Source organism: Physeter macrocephalus, chromosome 11, assembly GCF_002837175.3.
Source record: "Physeter macrocephalus isolate SW-GA chromosome 11, ASM283717v5, whole genome shotgun sequence".
In the NCBI taxonomy this organism is placed as follows: domain Eukaryota; kingdom Metazoa; phylum Chordata; class Mammalia; order Artiodactyla; family Physeteridae; genus Physeter; species Physeter macrocephalus.
Genome location: NC_041224.1, coordinates 144,975,425 through 144,996,130, shown reverse-complemented (window position 1 = coordinate 144,996,130; position 20,706 = coordinate 144,975,425). Strand labels below are relative to the sequence as shown.

Here is a 20,706-nt window from a genome sequence, read left to right as displayed (position 1 = left end):
ATATTTCAAATATGATTCACTTGCATATTAATGTGTTAAAGCATAAGCCAGAGGTTTTCATCTTTTTCCCTAAGAGATTAAACTATTTTACTCTTTGTATCTACGGACAAATGAATATAAACTCTATAGCATGAGAGTGTTGTAGGAGCTGCCTACCTTCTAACATCTATCTTTTTTTTGAAGTACTATGCTGCATTTAAACAGTGTGTCAGGTGGACAACCATTGAGACTGTACCATTACTACTGTCTTAAAAATGTTTGTTGTAGCGTTCCATCTGGGCCCACTCTGCCTGCCTCATCAATCCCCAGAATCCTTGCAGGGGCCTGTTCCAGTGTGAAACAGATTCTCCAGGCAACGCTGTGGAGGGAAGGAGTACTGCACTACTATCCTGCTTGGGGGTAGCAGTGCATAGTCATAGTCCTATAACTTACTATTAGCTTAAAAGTCACATTAAACTTTCTTATTGTTTAAAATCTGATACTTCAGGGCTTCCCTGGTGGCGCAGTGGTTGAGAGTCCGCCTGCCGATGCAGGGGACGCGGGTTCGTGCCCCTGTCCGGGAAGATCCCACATGCCCGTGAGCCATGGCCGCTGAGCCTGCGCGTCCGGAGCCTGTGCTCCGCAACGGGAGAGGCCACGACAGTGAGAGGCCCGCGAACCGCAAAAAAAAAAAAAAAAAAAAAAAAAAAATCTGATACTTCATATGCAGAGATCAATATGAAGCAGTAGCAAAGAATTGTTTCTTTTGTAATCTCATTAACACTTTGACTAGTATTTCAAGAATGGGCAGTTGTCTTTATCTGGAATTAAAAAGGATTTTTCCTTGAAGTGTATAGGCAGTACACTCTTAACACACATTTTAGGATGTATTTGAAGAGCTTGTAGTAAAAAAAAAAATTAAGTTAAATAATTTTTTTTTCACAAATACAAAGTCTTTTTCTATATTTCCTTTTGGTACTTTATTTAAAATACTGCTATTGAATGCCATTATTTTTCTAATTTCCATAAGCACATCTCCCCCTGCAAACACACAGACACATGCAATATCATTTTAGATTTATGCTGTTTCTCCTGGAACTCTTCAGCTCTTAATGCATGAAAGTTGAATCAGTTATTCACTCATTTATTCAGCAATCATATTGATAACAAAAAAGCAAGAAAGAGTCAGGTAATAAGTTCACCTCACCAGTAAAATCAGGTTTTTAAAAAATATTGAGTGAAAAGAGCAAATTGCAACAAAGATACATATAATTGTCATGCCACTTAAAAAATTTCTTAATCATAGGAGTTGTGTCTATAAGGTTTCATTTCTTTAAATAAAAAACTGAGGCAAATATGGCAAAATGTTAAATCTGGGTAATATGTACAGTACTTGGGTGTCTGTTTCCTTTTTTCTACACTGTGTGTATTTGAAATATTTCGTAATTAAGCGTTTTTAATTTTTTAATTAATAAAATGGGCAGTATGATAGGGGGGTGACAGTCTACTTTAGGTTGGTTGATCAGGGATGCTCTCTCTGGGGAGGTAACATATTGAGACCTGAATAACAGGAAGGAGTTACACAAAAAAGGTACAGAAAGTATTCCAGGTAGAGAAGCAGCTATTGCTACAGTCCTGAGACAGAAGCAAGCATGACATGTTTAAGGAGAGAAGGCCATTTTAGCCTATCTGGTTGTAAAACCAACAGTTATGCTGTGGAGATAAATGGTCAGTTAGTCTCAGAACACTTGAAGGATGCTCACCATTTTCAGACTTATTCTTATACAGAGTTGTTCCATTTAGGGCTTACATACTAATTGTGATAATGACATATCAAAAGCACACAGAAGCTGGCTGCCTGAGGAGTTTCTCAGTGGTCAAGTTGGGGACAGTTTAAGCACCAAGAAGAATTTAAGTAAGTGATCAAGCTTGTTATTATGAGTCTCTATGATGTGATGCAATAAGAAGTACCCAGGGCTTCCCTGGTGGCACAGTGGTTAAGAATCCGCCTGCCAATGCAGGGGACACGGGTTCAATCCCTGGCCCGGGAAGATCCCAAATGCTGCGGAGCAACTAAGCCCATGTGCCACAATTTGAGCCTGCGCTCTAGAACCCATGAGACACAACTACTGAGCCCACATGCCACAACTACTGAAGCCCGCGTGCCACAACTACTGAGCCCGTGTGCTGCAACTACTGAAGCCCATGTGCCTAGAGCCTGTGCACTGCAACAAGAGAACCCACCGCGATGGGAAGCCCGCGCACTGCAACGACGAGTAGCCCCCACTCGCTGCAACTAGAGAAAGCCCGCACACAGCAACAAAGACCCAATGCAGCCAAAAAAAAAAGTACCCAGCATCACCTAAATTTTATCCCTGATAACAATATTAAACTGGAATCTAATCATGAGGAGGAAACAATTAGAAAAATCCAGAATTTGGGACATATTATCAGACAACTGGCCTGGACTTTTAAAAAAAAATCAGTGTTAAGAAAACAAAAGATTGAGGAGGTGCTCTGTGTTAAAGTATTTAGAAATGAAGTGATATTTTGTCTGTAGTTAACTTTCAAATAGTTCATCAAAAAATGTGTGTGTGTGTGCTTATAGAGATAGAAGAAAGCAAGTTGTTGAACCTCGGAGGTGAAAGGCTATGTGTGTGTGTGTTCGTTGAACTATTCTTTCAACTTTTGTAAGTTTTTAAATAGTCAAAATTTAAAGTTGGAGAATATGCTTATTCTTTTTTTGAACCCCAATGCAACTTTTTAATATTTTTTGCCTTTTGGTTTAATTGTTTTGTTTGGAGCCACTCTGATAGATCCAAATTCTCCTCCATGTGGTGTTAGTGGTATTGATAATGGTAATACTGGTCATTTTTACATAACATTTGTTGAATGTGTATCATGATATGCCAGACATGTTATTTCAGTTAATCCTTCTAACAGCTCTTGAATTAGTGTTCATTTCTCCTTGTAAAGACGAAAAGACAGACGGTTAAAAAACTATCACTAAAGCAACAGGAAAAAAAGCATTTCATCTTAAGAATGAAAATGTGAATTTGTGAGGCAGGCTAGAATATTCATTGGTGAAAGCAAGATAGAAAAGTTTGTGATAAAGTCACTAGGCATGCATATTTTTCTGGCCTTGAACTTGTTCTGTATACAACCTACCATTGAGAGGCAATCTAGCGTGGTGGTTAAGAGCACAGTCCCTGAAGCCAGAATGCCTAAGTTCAAATTGCATCTCCAACATTTACAAGCTGCTACTGCCTGAGAAGCACATCTCCAGAATTCCTACTGGCTACCTCTATTAGTTTTTTATCACTGCTGTAACAAATTACTGCAAACTTGGTGGCTCAAAACAACATAAATTTATTATAACTCTGGAGGTCAGAATTCCAAAATGGGTCTCAGTGGGCTAAAATCAGGGTGTTAGCAGGGCTGCACTTTCACGTGGAAGCTCTAAAGGAGGCTGTTTCCTTGCCTTTTCCGCCACCCAGTTATTGGCCTCCTTTGCCCAAACCAGCAGTGTATCTGAACCTTTCTTCCAGAGTAACATCTCCCTCTGACTCTCATATTCTGCCTGCTTCTTCTATCAGTACTTTTAAGGGCACTGGTGATTACTTTGGGCCCACCCAGATAATCTAGAATAATCTCCCTATTTTAAGGTCAACTGATTAGCAACCTTAATTCCATTTACAACCTCAATTCCTCTTTGCCATGTGACCTAACATATTCATAGGTTCCTGGGATTAAGGCATGAACATTTTTTTTAATGAATTTATTTATTTTTGGCTGTATTGGGTCTTTGTTGCTGCGTGCGGGCTTTCTCTAGTTGTGGTGAGCGGGGGCTACTCTTCGTTGCAGTGCGCGGGCTTCTCATTGCGATGTCTTCTCTTGTGGAGCACGGGCTCTAGGTGCGCGGGCTTCAGTAGTTGCGGCACGCGGGCTCAGTAATTGTGGCTCACGGGCTCTAGAGCACAGGCTCAGTAGTTGTGGTGCATGGGCTTAGTTGCTCCACGGCATGTGGGATCTTCCTGGACCTGGGATCGAACCTGTGTCCCCTGCATTGGCAGGTGGATTCTCAACCACTGTGCCACCAGGGAAGCCCAATGGCGTCAACATCTTTGAGGGACCATTTTTCTGCTAACACATCTATGTTTACATTCTATAGTTGTTAAGGCATCTGGGGCCAGGTGAAGATGATCTCAAAGTGGAGATCCTGGCTAATGCTGAGGACTGTGCGTAGGACCAATTATTAGGTTTGAGCTGAAAGGAATTACTAAGCAAGGTATGTACATGTTTTAAAATTCTCTTACTGGCAGTAGATTCAGTATATAAAAAGTGATTGAATTAGAAGTAGGCAACTGAGTTTTAGGTACATCATGGTAGGGAATGATTAAAATATTAGATTTTAGCTCTGTTGTTTTGTGCCAGCTCTCAGAGGGAAATGTTCTTGATTTAATCACAATGTAGAGACGCTTCGGGTTTAATTTTAATTTTTGTTTTTATTACAGATTTTTACTACCCTTGGATGCACTCCTGATATGGAGAAGATTGAGGAACAATTTGCTAATTTGAACATTGTTAAACGTTCCTCAGAAACTAAAGAGCCTACTTATCTGCTTGGCATAGACACATCAAAGACTGTACAAGCAGAAAAAGGAAGCTTGGTTGCTGTTTTATGTTCTAATGGATCAATCAGAATATATGATAAAGAAAGATTAAATGTACTACGAGAATTTAGAGGATATCCTGGACTTAATGGAGTCAAGTTTGCAAATTCCTGTGACAGCGTGTATTCTTCATGCACTGATGGCACTGTAAAATGTTGGGATGCTCGATTAGCCAGTGAAAAACCTGTCCAGCTGTTCAAGGGTTACCCTTCCAATATTTTTATCAGTTTTGATATCAGCTGTAATGATCATGTCATTTGTGCTGGTACAGAAAAAGTTGATGATGATGCATTGTTGGTATTTTGGGATGCAAGAATTAATTCTCAGGATTTGTCTACTACTAAAGACCCACTTGGTGCATATTCAGAAACACATAGTGATGATATCACTCAAGTATGTTTCCATCCCAGCAATCCCAACATGGTAGTCTCAGGTTCAACTGACGGCCTGGTAAATGTATTTGATATTACTGTTGATAATGAAGAAGATGCACTGGTTACAACCTATAACTCAGTTTCATCAGTAAGCTATATTGGTTGGTCTGGGAAAGATTATAAACAGATTTACTGCATGACACATGATGAAGGATTTTGTTGGTGGGATCTTAATCATCTGGATACCGATGAACCAATTACATGTTTGAATATCCCAGATGTCAGAGAAGTAATTAATGTGAAAGAAGGTATTTTGGACTATTTGATTGGGGGCCTATATCATGAAAAGACGGACAAATTGTTTGTAGTTGGAGGAACAAACACAGGAATTATTCACATAATGAGCTGTACTACATCAGGATTGGTCCATGTGACCAGGCTTCAGGGAGGGCATGCTGCTACAGTCCGTTCTTTCTCTTGGAATATGCAGGATGATTCTTTGCTAACTGGAGGAGAAGATGCACAGTTGTTACTTTGGAAACCTGGAGCAGTAGAGAAGACGCTTACAAAGAAAGACAGCATGAAAATAGCATCCTCTGTGTACCAGCGAGTTCGAGTTCATAGTAATGATTCTTATAAGAGAAGGAAAAAGCAGTGATGTTACATTGGGCGTTTACTTGACAGGTTTTATAGTTGCAAATAATTATTTCTGTGTACTACCTGTTGTAGACATGTTTAAAGCTCATATGTAAATTAAAACAAGCCAGTTAGCAAACAGTCCTGAAAAAATGTTGAGAATGGTTTAATTCAGGTCTTTGTGTATTCTAAAATTATATTTTTTTAAGCCGCCATTTGAGTATATAATCAGTGAGTTGAAAGTAAAATTACATTCCTCATTTTAAAAACCCATCTGTTAAATTAGTAAATGTTGAGTTTGAAGAAATAGCTTTGATAAGGACTTTTTAGAAGTAGATGGCTGGTGTGACTTTAAAAAACAGGTGGTTTGGACTGTGTTTTTTAAGCTCAATTTTTTACATTTTAAATCATCTTCATTATTTATAAAACCAATTCAGACTGTTTCTTTATTGGAGAAGCTCCTACTTAATACATATAGATTACACTGGCATATTTAAATATAAATATTCTAATGAGTTTAAATAGAACTAAACCTTTTCAGAAATCGTGATTTGCGTTTATTTGAGAAAAGTATATTTAGTAAATATTTGCATCCACACTTTAATATTGTTGGTTAAACAGTAAACAGGTGTTTCACCGATGAAAAGGAAATTACCTTGCAAAATTTTTTGCGACTCAAAGTGAATATACAAAAACAAAAGTATTTATAATAGTAGAATGACTTTTTATTTCAAAATATTACAATATTTTGTGATAAAATTTTCTTCTATAGTGTGTCATTCATCCATAATTCTAAACTTGAATTTTTGTTTACTGCTAATTTTCCCATCCTTCCTTTTTTTTTTTTTTTTTGTGGTATGCGGGCCTCCCTTTTCTGGGGCCTCTCCCGTTGCGGAGCACAGGCTCCGGACGCGCAGGCCCAGCGGCCATGGCTCACAGGCCCAGCCGCTCCGCGGCATGTGGGATCCTCCCAGACCGGGGCGCGAACCCGGTTCCCCTGCATCGGCAGGTGGACACGCAACCACTGCGCCACCAGGGAAGCCCCCCCATCCTTCCTTTTAAATATTTCTCTAAAGAATCTTAATTAAAAAGTTGATCCCTCTAAAGGTTTGGTATCTTATCTCTGAGACTGTAGCACTGGGGGAAATTTTTATTTTTCTATAGAACATTTGTAACTTATATTTAGATATGATTTAGCTTAACTCAAATGAGACTGAACAACAGGTAAGTTGTTGTTATATTAAATATATTAAAAATACATGTTTCTTATTTGGAGAAATTCAGCTATTCTTGGTATTGTCCAAACCATACACCTGAGGGTAATATAGTACTTTTCCTTTTTCCCTTAACCAGTCAATCACCAAGTCCCGTGCCATTCCACCTCCTAAAACCTGTCAGCCTGTTCTTTTGCCTTTACCCCCCGCCACTACTGCCTTAGATAAGACTTTCATCATTTCTCTCCTAGATTACAGACTCTGTCTCTAACCTGCTCCAGTTCATTCTCCCTACTACTTCTAGACTGAACATCGAAAACACAGATTTGATAATGCCTCATGCTGCTTAAAATCTTTGATACATTTTGATCTTTTGATAGAGGACTGTTTAAAATGAAAAAACATGTTTTCAAGATATTTAGGATATGAGACAATGCTGACTATGTTGTAAGTGGGAAAAGTTGGTAAAAAAGACTTTCAGAGACACTGCATTTATGCAATAACAGGAAATGCAACAGGAGTTATAAAACAGCAGAGCTCTTAAAAATATTTAAAATTCAGAAGTAATTATTAGAGCTGTAAGATGCAAATGAGGAAATACCTCTGAAAGAGACAGAAAGTGAGAGAAAAGATAAAGCTCGCAGGAGGGGGTCTAATATCAGATTGATGGTGTTAGAAAGTTAAAAAAAAAAACTTTTTAAGGGGTGGGAAGGGATTATTAAAATGAAATAACATAAGAGCCTATCCCAGAACTTCAGTCTTAGGTTGGAAGGCCCAACAAGGGTGTCAAGTGTAATGAATGAAAAAGACCCACACCAAGGAATAGCACTGTGAAGTTTTAGAACTCTAAGATTAAAGAGAAAATCTTAAAAGTTTTCAAAGAGAGGGTAAAAAACAATCACTTAGGAACAAGAATAACATCTGCATTAGACTCAGCAAATCTGGATGACAAAAAATGGTAGATCAATGCCTTCAAAGTTCTGAGGACAAATTCCTGCTATCTGAACTTATGCTCTCCAAATTCATGAAGATTACAGTAGATTCAAACTATTCAATCTAAACTCAGATTACAGTAAATTCTTTTGACACATCCCTTGCTAAGTGAACATTTCCTTCTTGCTCTCTGAAACTCAGGAACCAAATTTATTTAGCTAACAGTATTTGTTGCTAACCAAACTCAATGGCTGAACCTAGGAAATAAAAGAGATTTGCATTTCAGGAGATACTTGCTTTTCCAATCTATAATTCTGTGACCAAACTACCCTCATGTTTTATACTTCATGTTTAAAACATGAAGAGATGTTTAAAACATTTAAGACATAGAAAATTTTAAACTTTAGTTTCTATGCAGCTTTTCTCCAAAGAAGATATACAGATTGCCAACAAACACATCAAAGAATGGAATGTAACTTGATACAGCCACTATGGAGAACAGTACGGAGGTTCCTTAAAAACCTACAAATAAAACTACCATACACCCAGCAATCCCACTACTGGGCATATACCCTGAGAAATCCATAATTCAAAAAGAGTCATGTACCACAACGTTCATTGCAGGTCTATTTACAATAGCCAGGACATGGAAGCAACCTAAGTGTCCATCGACAGACGAATGGATAAAGAAGATGTGGCACATATATACAATGGAATATTACTCAGCCATAAGAAAATATGAAATTGAATTATTTGTAGTGAGGTGGATGGACCTAGAGTCTGTCATACAGAGTGAAGTAAGTCAGAAAGAGAAAAACACATACTGTATGCTAACACATATATATGGAATCTTAAAAAAAATTGGGAATAATGACGCAGACCTAGTAGAGAATGGACTTGGGGACATGGGGAGGGGGAAGGGTAAGCTGGGACAAAGTGAGAGAGTGGCATGGATATATATACACTACCAAATATAAAATAGGTAGCTAGTGGGAAGCAGCCGCATAACACAGTGAGATCAGCTCCGTGGTTTGTGACCACCTAGGGGGGTGGGATAGGGAGGGTGGGAGGGAGTTGCAAGAGAGAGGAGATATGGGGATATATGTATATGTACAGCTGATTCACTTTGTTATAAAGCAGAAACTAACCATTGTAAAGCAATTATAATCCAATAAAGATGTTAAATAGAAAAAACAAAACTTAAATATGAACACTTGCAAAATAAATAAATTGTTGTTAATTATGGCAAAAAAAAAGGCTCATCTAGGAAAAAATAAGTAAAATAAAAGTCTACTGGAGGATGTAGTCCACAAAAAATAAGGGAGTGAATCAAGGGAGGCAAGAGATACCAGAAATCAGTGCCCCAACCCAGTATAATGGCAGGATAACATTTGCAGCAGGCCCACAATATTCAGTCCAGATTGGAGGAGGATGAGCTATGGGGAGGAAGATGTCCAGGGAGAAAAATGAACGGACAGGTTACCCAACGCATTTGACCATGGGGAAAATGGTATAAGCGGATTAAACTCACCAATTACAGGAGATCCTATATTGAAAAATTTTAAGTGAAAACCTGTAAAAATAAAAGTTTTTAAAAGATTAAAAAATAAAAGGAAAGCAATAAATAAGATTCACTTAAAGGCATAAGTTAAAAAATAAAAGGATGAGGAAAGGTATACCAACCCACAGAATAGTAGAAAATATTTGCAAATAATAGATAAGAACTCGTATCAAGAAATTATTTTTAAAAAATCAAAAAAAAACTTGCCACTCAGTAATAAGACCACCCAGGGACTTCCCTGGCGGTCCAGTGGTTGGGACTCCATGCTTCCGCTGTGGAGTGTGCAAGTTCAATCCCTGGTCAGGGAACTAAGATCCCACATGTGGCGCCGCCAGAGGAAAAAAAAAAAGGAAAAAACAAATCTATTAAAAATATAATAAGACACCAATTTTTTGACTGGTCAAAGGATCTGAATAGACATCTCTCCAAAGAAGATATACAAATGGTCAGTAAACACAAAAAAAGATGTTTAACATCATTAGTCATTAGCGAAATGCAAATTGAAACCACAATGAGATACCATTTCACACCCACTAGGGTGGGTATAATAAAAAAATATTGGTGAGGGTGTAGGGAAATAGAAAGCTTCATATACTGCTGTTAGGAATGTAAAATGGTATAGTTGCAGTCTGGCAATTCCTCAAACGATTAAACAGAGTTGCTATTTTGATACAGCAGTTCCACTCCTAGGTATATGCTGAAGAGTGTTAAAAACAGTCCACACAGAAATTTGTACAAGAATGTTCATAACAGTATTCATAATAACCAAAAGGTGGAAATCCAAATGTCCCGTCAACTGATGAATGGGTAAAGTATATACGTACAATGGAATATTATTCATCCACAAAAAGGCATGAAGTACTAATACAAGCTACAGCTTAGATGAATCTTGAAAACATGCTAACTAAAAATAGCCACAAAAGACCACATGTTGTATGAGTCCATCTACATCAAATGTTCAGAATAGTCAAATCTATAAAGAGGACATATATATATATAGTGGTTGCCTAGGGCTGGGAGGTGGGGCGGGGAATGAGAGGGTGTGAATGATAGCTAAAGGGTATAGGATTTCTTTTGGGGGTGATGAAAATATTCTAAAATTGATTGTGGTTATGGTTGCACAACTCTGAGCATATTAAAAACCACTGTACACTTTAAATAGATGAATTGTATGGTATGTGAACCATATCTGAATAAAGCTCTTGCCAAAAAAAAAAAAGTATATACCAGACAAATATGAACCCAAAAGCCCAGATTGCAATCTTAATTATTGACAAAATAGAATTTCAGGCTAATGTTGATTTCAAACCCAGATGAAAATGAAGAAAAAAAGGCCCATTTTGTTTATGAATATATATTCACAGTTAAAAATACTAACTACCAAATCCAATGGTGTATTTTAAAATACGTGACCAAATATCAGGAATACCAGGATGACTCCACATCAGAAAATCTATCAGAATAATGGACAAAAAAGGAAAAAAAAGTGTGATTATCTTAATTGATATAGAAAAGCATATGGTAAGGTTTCACACCTATTTATGAAAAGTACAGCATCAAGCCAGCAATGGAATAATTTTTTAACTTGGTTAAGGTTTATATATAAAAAATCTAAACTGTTATTCTTAGTGTAGAAATGTTATTAGATTAAATGCATTTCCTTCAAGACCAAGACAGTGGGTAAGCCTATCGTAGTATGGATTCTGTCTAATACCATAAGGAAAGATTTTTTTTAAAACTATAATATGTAAGGATTGTAAGAGAAGAGGGGAAAAAACTCTCCTTTGCAAAAGATAAATACCTGAAAAAATCCAACAATCAACAAATTATTTGAACTATAAAGAGGTTCAGCAAAGTTGCCAGAAGAAAGCCTATAAAAATCCAAACATCATTTCACAATAGCAAAAGTTAAAAACTATCAAGGAATTAACCAAGAATATAAGAGATCTATTTGGAGAAAACTCTAAAATTCCAATAAAGACAGAGAAAATGATCTAAGAAACATTCCATGTTTCCAGTGAGATGACAATGTTAAAAAATTGAACATTCTAAATTTAATCTTAAAAATTAATCCCAACCAAATTCCAGTTGAATTTTTTGAGGAATCCAAACTTACTTTAAAATTTGTATGGAAGAATGAGGTCCACAAATAACTAAGTAAACTTTAGAAAGGGGGATTTTCCCTATCATATTAAGATATTCCACAAACTCAGCAGTAAGAACTGATATGGCCATAGAACAATGCAAATGAATAGAGCTCAGAGACAGCATGGATATATGGCAACTTAATATTTGTAAAGGTGACATAATAGAAAAGGAGAGTTTTTTTGTTTTTTGTTTTTGCGGTACGCGGGCCTCTCACTGTTGTGGCCTCTCCCGTTGCGGAGCACAGGCTCCGGACGCGCAGGCTCAGCGGCCATGGCTCACGGGACCAGCCGCTCCGCGGCATGGGGGATCTTCCCAGACCGGGGCACGAACCCGTGTACCCTGCATCAGCAGGCGGATTTTCAACCACTGCGCCACCAGGGAAGCCCGAGGGTTTTTTATTAAGTGGTTTTGAGGATACTAGCCCACTATATAGAGAAAAATAAAGCTAGATTCCTTAAATGATAGAATTAAATGATAAAAGGTTATAACTATAAATTTACAAGGAAGCATGGGAGAATATCTCTAACCTAGAGGGTGGCAACTGGCTTCTTAAACTTCAAAAGTATGAAGTATAAGACAAAAACAAAAGGAATTTGATTATATCAAAATTAAGCATTTCTGGTCACAGAACATCTATAGATAAATGACAGAATGGGATGAAAGATACTTGAAATCAATGAGTGATTAAATGTAGACTCTAGAAGGAATTCTGCAAATCAATAAGGGGAAACAATACCAATGGAAATATGAGCAATGAATATGAAAAGGCAAATTTAAGAAGAAACCAAAGAAATCATCAAACTCCTTAGTAATTAGAAAAATGAAAACAAAAGAATCACCTTGTATCTTTTAGAATTACAAAAGTTAGGAAATTAAATGATACCAAGATATTGGAGACATGTGGGCATATAGGAACCCTCATGCACTGCTGATGGGAGTGTAGACACACAGATACAGCTATTCTGGAGAGCAAAAACATATGTTTTCATCTACCCTCTGACCTAGGAATAACACTGCTTGGTGTGATATCCCAAAGATATTTGCATCCAGGTCCATTGTCGGTCATTATTTGTGATGTCATGGAGTTGGAGACAACCTGGATATCCATCCCTGGGAGACAGGTAAAAATGTGGTGGATGTACACAATGAAGTACTCTGCAATACTTACAAACCACAGACTAGATATACTTTAGCCATATGGCTTGATCATAAAAATATAGTACCAAATGAAAATAGTAAGAAATTGAATACATGTGTGGGGAAAACCATTTATATACATTTAAAATATACAAAAAGCAATTCACATTTTGCAAGCATATACAGACAATTATACAAGTTAATCACGTTAGGGTGGTTGCCTGGTATGGGGAGAGAAGGGAATGGAAGTGGGTTTAGAAATAAAAGAGGATGGGAGAATGAGAGAGGAAGGAGAGAGAGATAAGACAATAATTTTTTTTTTTTTTTTTTTTTTTTCTTGCTGTACGCGAGCCTCTCACTGTTGTGGCCTCTCCCGTTGCGGAGCACAGGCTCTGGACGCGCAGGCTCAGCGACCATGGCTCACGGGCCCAGCTGCTCCGCGGCATGTGGGATCTTCCCAGACCGGGGCACGAACCCGTGTCCCCTGCATCGGCAGGCGGACTCTCAACCACTGCGCCACCAGGGAAGCCCAGACAATAATTTTAATAGGAAAGAAAAGAAAATCTCTTTGAAGGGATAGTACAACCCCACTGGAGAGTTTGAGAACTAATCATAGCCATATGGAAAACCATGCAAATGAAGAGGCAGAGGATAATTTTTAACTCCAAGGGGGAAAAAATTGTATGAGAAAAGAAATGGAATTATAGTATACTGCTTGACACCATGGCAAATAATATTTATGTAGTCATAGTGTAAGGACAATATTGATTTAATCAAAAGTTGTAAAACCATATTGAGAGCAAGGAAGGAAAGTGAAAGGGGTGTGCAAATGCTTAGCTTTCCTTTTCCATAGTAAAAAGTCAGCATTCTTTCTATGGATAAGTCAAGAAAATAGCCATATAAGCATATTTTTTAGAAGTATGTAAGTAAATCACCTGCCAAAACAGAAGAGTTGAAAGTGGTTCCCTCTGGAGAAGAAAGGCAGAAAAGAAAGGATAGGAGACTGCTGTTTTTGTTGTTCTTTGATTTTTGTTACATGCATACCTTCTGGTAGAATATCAGGATACTTTTGGCTGCAAATAACAGCTCAATTCAAATTAACCAAATAAGGAACATATTACCTTGCATAAGTTCAGAAGTGAAGCATTCCCAGGGCTGGTTGTTACCAAGAATGCAAATTCTTTCCATTTTTCTGCTCTGCCAGTTTTCATCTTGTCAGGTTCAAGTTCACAAGATGACTACAATTAGCCAATGAGCACATCCATACTCAACAAAGGTTTTTTTTTAATATATAAATTTATTTATTTATTTATTTATTTTTGGCTGCGTTGGGTCTTCGTTGCTGTGCGCGGGCTTTCTCTAGTTGCGGCGAGCGGGGGCTACTCTTTGTTGCAGTGTGCGGGCTTCTCGTTGCAGTGGCTTCTCTTGTTGCGGAGCACGGGCTCTAGGCGTGCAGGCTTCAGTAGTTGTGCCTCATGGGCTCTAGAGCGCAGGTTCAGTAGTTGTGGCGCATGGGCTTAGTTGCTCCACGGCATGTGGGATCTTCCGGGACCAGGGCTCGAACCCGTGTCCTCTGCATTGGCAGGCGGATTCTTAACCAGTGCGCCACCAGGGAAGTCCCCTCAACAATGTTTAATGGAGACATTTGCTTGTGATTCTTTTTATTAACGATTGCACACACTTTCTGAGAAGCCGTGCAGCAAGTGTCATTGGCTGAAATTTCATTATGTGCCCAAGCCAAAAATAGTCACCAGCCAGAGAAATACAATCACCACCAACTGGCCCAATCATGCTTCACTGCCTATGGTTTTGGAGATAACATATGCTCCTTTGAATCACATGGGTTCAGAGAAGGGTATGGAAAAGTAGGTTGGGGTTGGTGAATAGTTCTTCTACAGGTACTAACTACTTCAGTTATGTGTATGTGTTACTTCAAAATATTTTTCACTTTATCATTGAATCAAATAAATAAATGTTAAGATATTTGTGAGGGAAGAAAAATGGTTCTGAAGAACCTAGGGGCAGGACAGGAGTAAAGATGCAGATGTAGAGTATTTGCAAACAAAGCAACTGACAAAGGATTAATCTCCAAAATATACAAGCAGCTCATGCAGCTCAATGTCAAAAAAACAAACAACCCAATCCAAAAATGGGCAGAAGACCTAAATAGACATTTCTCCAAAGAAGACACAGGGAGGGGGAAGGGCAAGCTGGGACGTAGTAAGAGAGTAGCATTGACATATATACACTAGCTATCTGTTTTACATAGCTAGTGGGAAGCAGCTGCATAGCACAGGGAGATCAGCTCAGTGCTTTGTGACCACCTGGAGGGGTGGGGTAAGGAGGGTGGGAGGGAGACGCAAGAGGGAGGAGATATGGGGATATATGTATATGTATAGCTGATTCACTTTGTTATAAAGCAGAAAGTAACACACCATTGTAAAGCAATTATACTCCAGTAAAGATGTTAAAAAAAAAATTGTGAGATGATTAACTTGCACTGTTGTAATGATCAACATGCATTAAATGCAAACTATTTTATCTATATATCTATTATATCTTTATTGGACTATTGTTTAGAAGAGAGGTAGACATTTAAAAAATTGAAAGGAAAACTACTATATATAAAATAGATAAACAGGGACTTCCCTGGTGGTCCAGTGGTAAAGAATCCGCCTTGCAATGCAGGGGACATGAGTTTGACCCCTGGTCAGGGAACTAAGATCCTACATGCCTCAGGGCAACTAAGTCTGCGTGCCACAACTACTGAGCTCCTGTGCCTCAACTAGAGCCCACATTCCACAAACTACAGAGCCCACGCGCTCTGGAGCCTGCACACCACAACTAGAGAAGAGAAAACCCGCATGCCACAGCTAGAGAGAAGCCTGCGCACCACAGTGAAGAGCCTGCATGCCGCAAGGAAAGATCCCACATGCTTCAACAAAGATCCTGCGTGCCGCAGCTAAAAATAAATAAAGTAAATATTTAAAAAATATTAAAGTAAAAAAAGTAAAATTGATAAAGTCCAACTGTATAGCACAGGGAACTATAATCAATACTCTGTAATAGGGCTTCCCTGCTAGCGCAGTGGTTGAGAGTCCGCCTGCCGATGCAGGGGACACGGGTTCGTGCCCCGGTCTGGAAAGGTCCCACATGCCGCAGAGCGGCTGGGCCCGTGAGCCATGGCCACTGAGCCTGTGCGTCCGGAGCCTGTGCTCCGCAACGGGAGAGGCCACAACAGTGAGAGGCCCGCTTACCGCAAAAAAAAAAAAAAAAAAAAATACTCTGTAATAAACTATAATGGAAAAGAATATGAAAAAGAATATATATGTATAACTGAATCACTTTGATGTACACCAGAAAGTGACACAACATTGTAAATCAACTATACTTCAAAAAAAAATTAAAAGAAAAATTGAAAAATGTGCCAGATGATTTTTGTTGTCTTTTTCGCAAAGTTTATGTAATCTTCTGCCACTGCAATCAGTAATATCATATTGAATTAATTTATTATTCAATTACTGTCTCATTAGTAAATCCATCTCTCAGAACCACAAACCAACTCTCAATTGTCTGGCTTTGAGATTACTCACACATTATGTCTTCTGCACTTTAGTGCTGCCTGAGTTTTGTGCTTTTCACTGCCCATTATCTTTTTGATCACGTGAAGTGTCAGAATTAAAATCATACGACTTTGCAGCCTTATCACCCTCCATTCTTCCCACTCTTACACCTTATGCATAAACCAAAAGAAATTACTTGCAATACCTGAATACCCCATGAAAATAATGCAACCACACTTTGCATCGGTTTTGTTATCTGAAAAATAAAGATGAGTATGTGACAGAACCTGCTAATTGTCTCCCATTATCTGTTCTCCCTTTCCATACTTAATGGAAACCCCACATTTCAGGTGGGGATGTAATGCCCGGAATAAAGATTATATTCTCCGGAGTCTTCTGCAACTCTTTGTGGTTATAAGACTATGTGGGGTTGGGAGTTCCCTGGTAGCCTAGTAGTTAGGATTCTGGGCTTTCACTGCCATGGCCTGGGTTCAGTACCTGGTTGGGGAACTGAGATCCCACAAACCACATGGTATGGCCAAAAAAAAGAGACTATTTTGGGTTAATGAGACGTATGTAGAACCTCCATAAAATGACCATTGAGTTCCCTGTGCTCCCTCCTGCCATCTGGAATGTGGATGTGATGGCTGGAGCTCTAGCAAACATCTTGGACCAGGAGGATGATGGCCACAACTAGCTTCTAGAGTAGTTGGCTAAAAGGAGCCTGGGACCCTGAGGTTTTGTGTAGAAAGGAACTATTAAACTACTGCTTAAGCCACTGTTATTTTAGGTCTCTGTTGTAAGCAGTGGAACCTAACTGATAACATTGTATAAAGTTTTTAAGATTGTTCAAAACATTACGTGAACTGATATATGTCAAAGCTGTTAGAGCACTATCAGCTCTTAGAGTGAGTGCAAAGTAATATTTATAATGTTATACTATTTCCATGCTTTGGTAAGGTTGTTTCCTCTGCCTAGAGGTTTATTTGGCAAACTTGTATTTGTCCTTAAGCCCCAGATTAATCATTTCCTTCTCTCTGAAACTTTTTCTGATCCCCACCTGGGGAGTTAATCCTTCCTTTGCTTTATACTGGTTCTCAATCTTGTGTATACTTTTATAGCAACTTGATATTTCAGTTTACACATTTGTCTCCCTGTTAAACCACTCTTTCTCATTCAAAACAAAACAAACAAAAACAACTGGAATTCTCTCTCAATAAACATAAAAATCTCATGGCTCATGTAGATTCTGATACTGCCCCTAAACCTATTACAATATTATTAATATGCCAATCCTGCAAACCCCTCCTCACTCCCCGCCCCCGGACCCCTGCCAAAAGATCCTGATGCACCACGCTTAGAGGAGACCTACCCCTCCTCCCCTCTCCTGGCCGATTCAGTTGATCAGTTAGAATAAATATCTATTGGACTGGGCACTGTAGTAGATGATGCTGGAGAAAGAGATGTGGTCTCTGTCCTCACAGGGCCTGCAATGTGCTAGATGAGATAGAGTCTCTAATAATAATAACGATGTACAGAGTGCACAAGTAGGAGGGATGGGAATATGATTCATTCTGTTCTCAGGCGCAGGTTAAGAATAGATGATGCCTGGACTGTATTTTGAAAGAAAAATAGTTTACCTGATAGACTGGAGAAAGGGGAGAAAAGAGCAACAGAAGATAAAATGGGCAGAAGGGACAACATGTGCACAGACGCAGAGACATAAAATACGTGGTTAATTTTAGTCACGAGCTTCGGACTCAGGTCTTCCTGAGTTTCTCTGCAAACACATTCACAGAACACTTCTTAGGGTGAGTTACCTCCGCAGATGGCTCATCGCATCTCTTATTTCTTGATTTTTCACTGTTTTAATTCTGAGGACTGCGTTTCCCTGAGCCTGTTCCCTAGCCTCAATACCACTAGATAGTAAGTGCAGTTGTTAATATTACTCTTCTGGAGAAGTGCTCCTCAGTGTCAGTTCAGGGCCTCGCCGTTGACTCATCCTGCAATTGTGCACATTCAGAAGCTCTTCCTTCTGAAGGCTCATGCTCATCCCTGACATGCAGAACATTTGCAAGATTGCTTTGTAAAAACTTCCTGGTTAGTTTTTATCTTTTCGTTTCTAGTTAACGCCAGGTTTGTTGGTTTTCTACCCTCTGTCTTTAGTCCCTAGCCTAGGGGCAATGCTGCATTCATTTAGCTTCAGTCTTCTTGTTTATTTGTTTTTTGGTTCCAGTAGCCTCCTCATTGATTAAACTAGACTGTATTTACGAAGTGGCTTCTGTTCTGAAAACTGGTGACATCCTCAAGGTTGTCTGTAGGAGGCAGTAATGGGATCTGTGTGGTTAAGGGTGTGGACTCAGATGTCAGATTGCCTGCGTTTAAGTCCTGGCTGTGTTAATTATTGCTTCTGTGGATTTGGGGGGCAAGTTACATAACCTCTCTGTGCCTGGGCTTCCTCATCTGAAAAAAATGGAGCAATTAATAGACTTTACCTTTTGGGTTGTTATAAGAATTAAATGAATTAATATGGGTGAAGCACTTAGCATAGTACTTGGGACAAGAAAAGTCCTCGATAAGTGCTAGCCGTCAGCATCATCATCATCGTCGTCACGGGAACTGAGTTTGTCAGGTAGCAGAAGTCAGATAAAATGAGGCCCACGGCCATTAGTCACTGATCACAAAAATTTGTGCTTGCACAATGTTTTACAGTCTTCGAAGACCTTTCACATTTATTATCCCACCTGATTCCATCACTCTATTGGCTGCTATAGCCAGTTATGCCATCTTCATTTTATGGATTCATTCAACACTACTTAGAGAGGCCTCTTATGTGCCAGGCACTGTTATGTTCTGAAAATTCAGAGATGGAAACGTATGGTTCCTGCTCTTTGGTTATCAAGAGCTATCTCTGGGAGTGGGTTTTGAGAGGCCATTTTATTTTCAACACTTTGCTTGAATTTATATGATAAAAGTATATTAATTTTACAGTCAGAAAAGTAAAAGGTGTGGTGCAAGGGAAGAGTCTAATGGTGAGGCAGGGATGCAAATTACTAATTATAATACAATTGTCATTGTGGAGGTACAGATAAGGATCAGTGGACATATAGGAATTCCAGGAGGAAAGTCAGAGGAAAGTGGCATTTAAGCTGGGACAGGAATGTTGAGAAGTTTGCCAAGTAAATGAAGAGAGGAAGGTATTCAAGCAGAGGAAGCTTGAACGACTATTGTGTATCTTGAGGAAACTACGGATCATTCAGTGTTGCCTGTCACGAAGTGAGGAGCAAATAATGTAAGTTAACGCGGGTTAGGTAAGCAGGAGTCAGATAATGAAGGGATGTACTAGACGGAGGTGTTCAGAATTTGCCCTATAGGTGATGGGAGCCCATAAAGAATTTTATGTCAGGGAGTGACAATGATGAGATTTGTATCATTCTGTTGGCAGTGTAGACAAGGGGGACTGATAATTCTCTGAAAGGCTAAAGTGGTCAAATCAATACCAATATCAGAACTCAAGTCTTTTTGACCCAAGTTTAGCAGATTTTCCTTTAAACCGTGCTGACCCCTCTATAGAGCAGTGTATAAAAGTTCCCACTATTTACTGTATTGATTTGCTAGTGTGAATTTAAATTCTTAACTAAGAGAATGGGAAAAAATTTCACAAAATCACTGAACAACTTAACCTTGTCTTTCCTCTCTTTGGAAAGACATGCCTATTAGAAGATACTTTTCTCTTGAATTCCATCTCCTCATTAAAATGGAAGAGAGCTACAATTCATTCATTCTTCAGATATGTGCAGAGCACAGATTCCACTGAGCAATTTGTTCTAGTGCCTATATCCTTTATAAATTCATGTAATTTTTTAAGTCTAAATTTAATTTTCATTGATACAGTGTAATCCCATTTCTCCTTTCATAAGATTATATATTAAGTCCAAAGATGTATGGACAGCAGCCTTTAACAGGAGAGCTTGCTTTCTCATTGAGACAGTAACTACCCTCAGTGTGTTTAATCCTCTTTGCTTCTGTCCCCAGTAGAGGGCATCAGTCAGCCTAATGCACAGCAAGCTGGCCAACAGAGGATCTTCCACTTGGGGTGACAATGCTTTTGCTTCTGATGCTCTCTACCCAGGGCTCATGCTGTCTGGCAGAAGAGAAGGGAAATACAATCCTGCACTATTAGCGCCCTCTCTTGGCTTTTCCTACCTAGAGCACTGTTCCATCAATCTGGCAGGACCTTAGAATTCCAAGGGGTCTCTGAGCTCCCCAAATCCTTGTGGTTAGTGTGATCCTACGTTATCAGCAGAGATTTAGTCTGAATTCATCCTAGGGATGTTATCATCATTCTGGCAAAATTCATGTCATTGAGAGTTTCTTTGCCATCTGTGTTCTACTTCCTGCTTGCTGGAACAAGAAGTGCTAAACTATTCTCTCTTATCAATGACAACACCCACTTCTGGGGTTAAGTTCAATTTTTCAAACTATACC

General features: G+C 38.9%; 1 protein-coding gene across 8 annotated transcripts in view; it reads left to right on the top strand.

The window, feature by feature from the left end:
* The window catches only part of WDR89 (WD repeat domain 89), a 34,366-nt gene extending 27,861 nt beyond the window's left edge, over positions 1–6,505 (top strand). For 4 of the 8 annotated variants that reach the window (XM_007117698.4, XM_007117697.4, XM_055088517.1 and 1 more), the window contains 2 exons: positions 4,151–4,267; positions 4,494–6,505. In XM_007117698.4, coding sequence (XP_007117760.1) covers positions 4,524–5,684 — 1,161 coding nt within the window. In that variant the 5' untranslated portion in view covers positions 4,151–4,267; positions 4,494–4,523 and the 3' untranslated portion in view covers positions 5,685–6,505. Of the gene's footprint in view, positions 1–1,782; positions 1,895–4,150; positions 4,268–4,493 lie in introns of all 8 variants that reach the window. The other 4 variants (XM_007117696.4, XM_055088518.1, XM_007117695.4 and 1 more) reach the window with 2 other exon arrangements.
* The last annotated feature ends 14,201 nt before the right edge of the window (positions 6,506–20,706 follow it).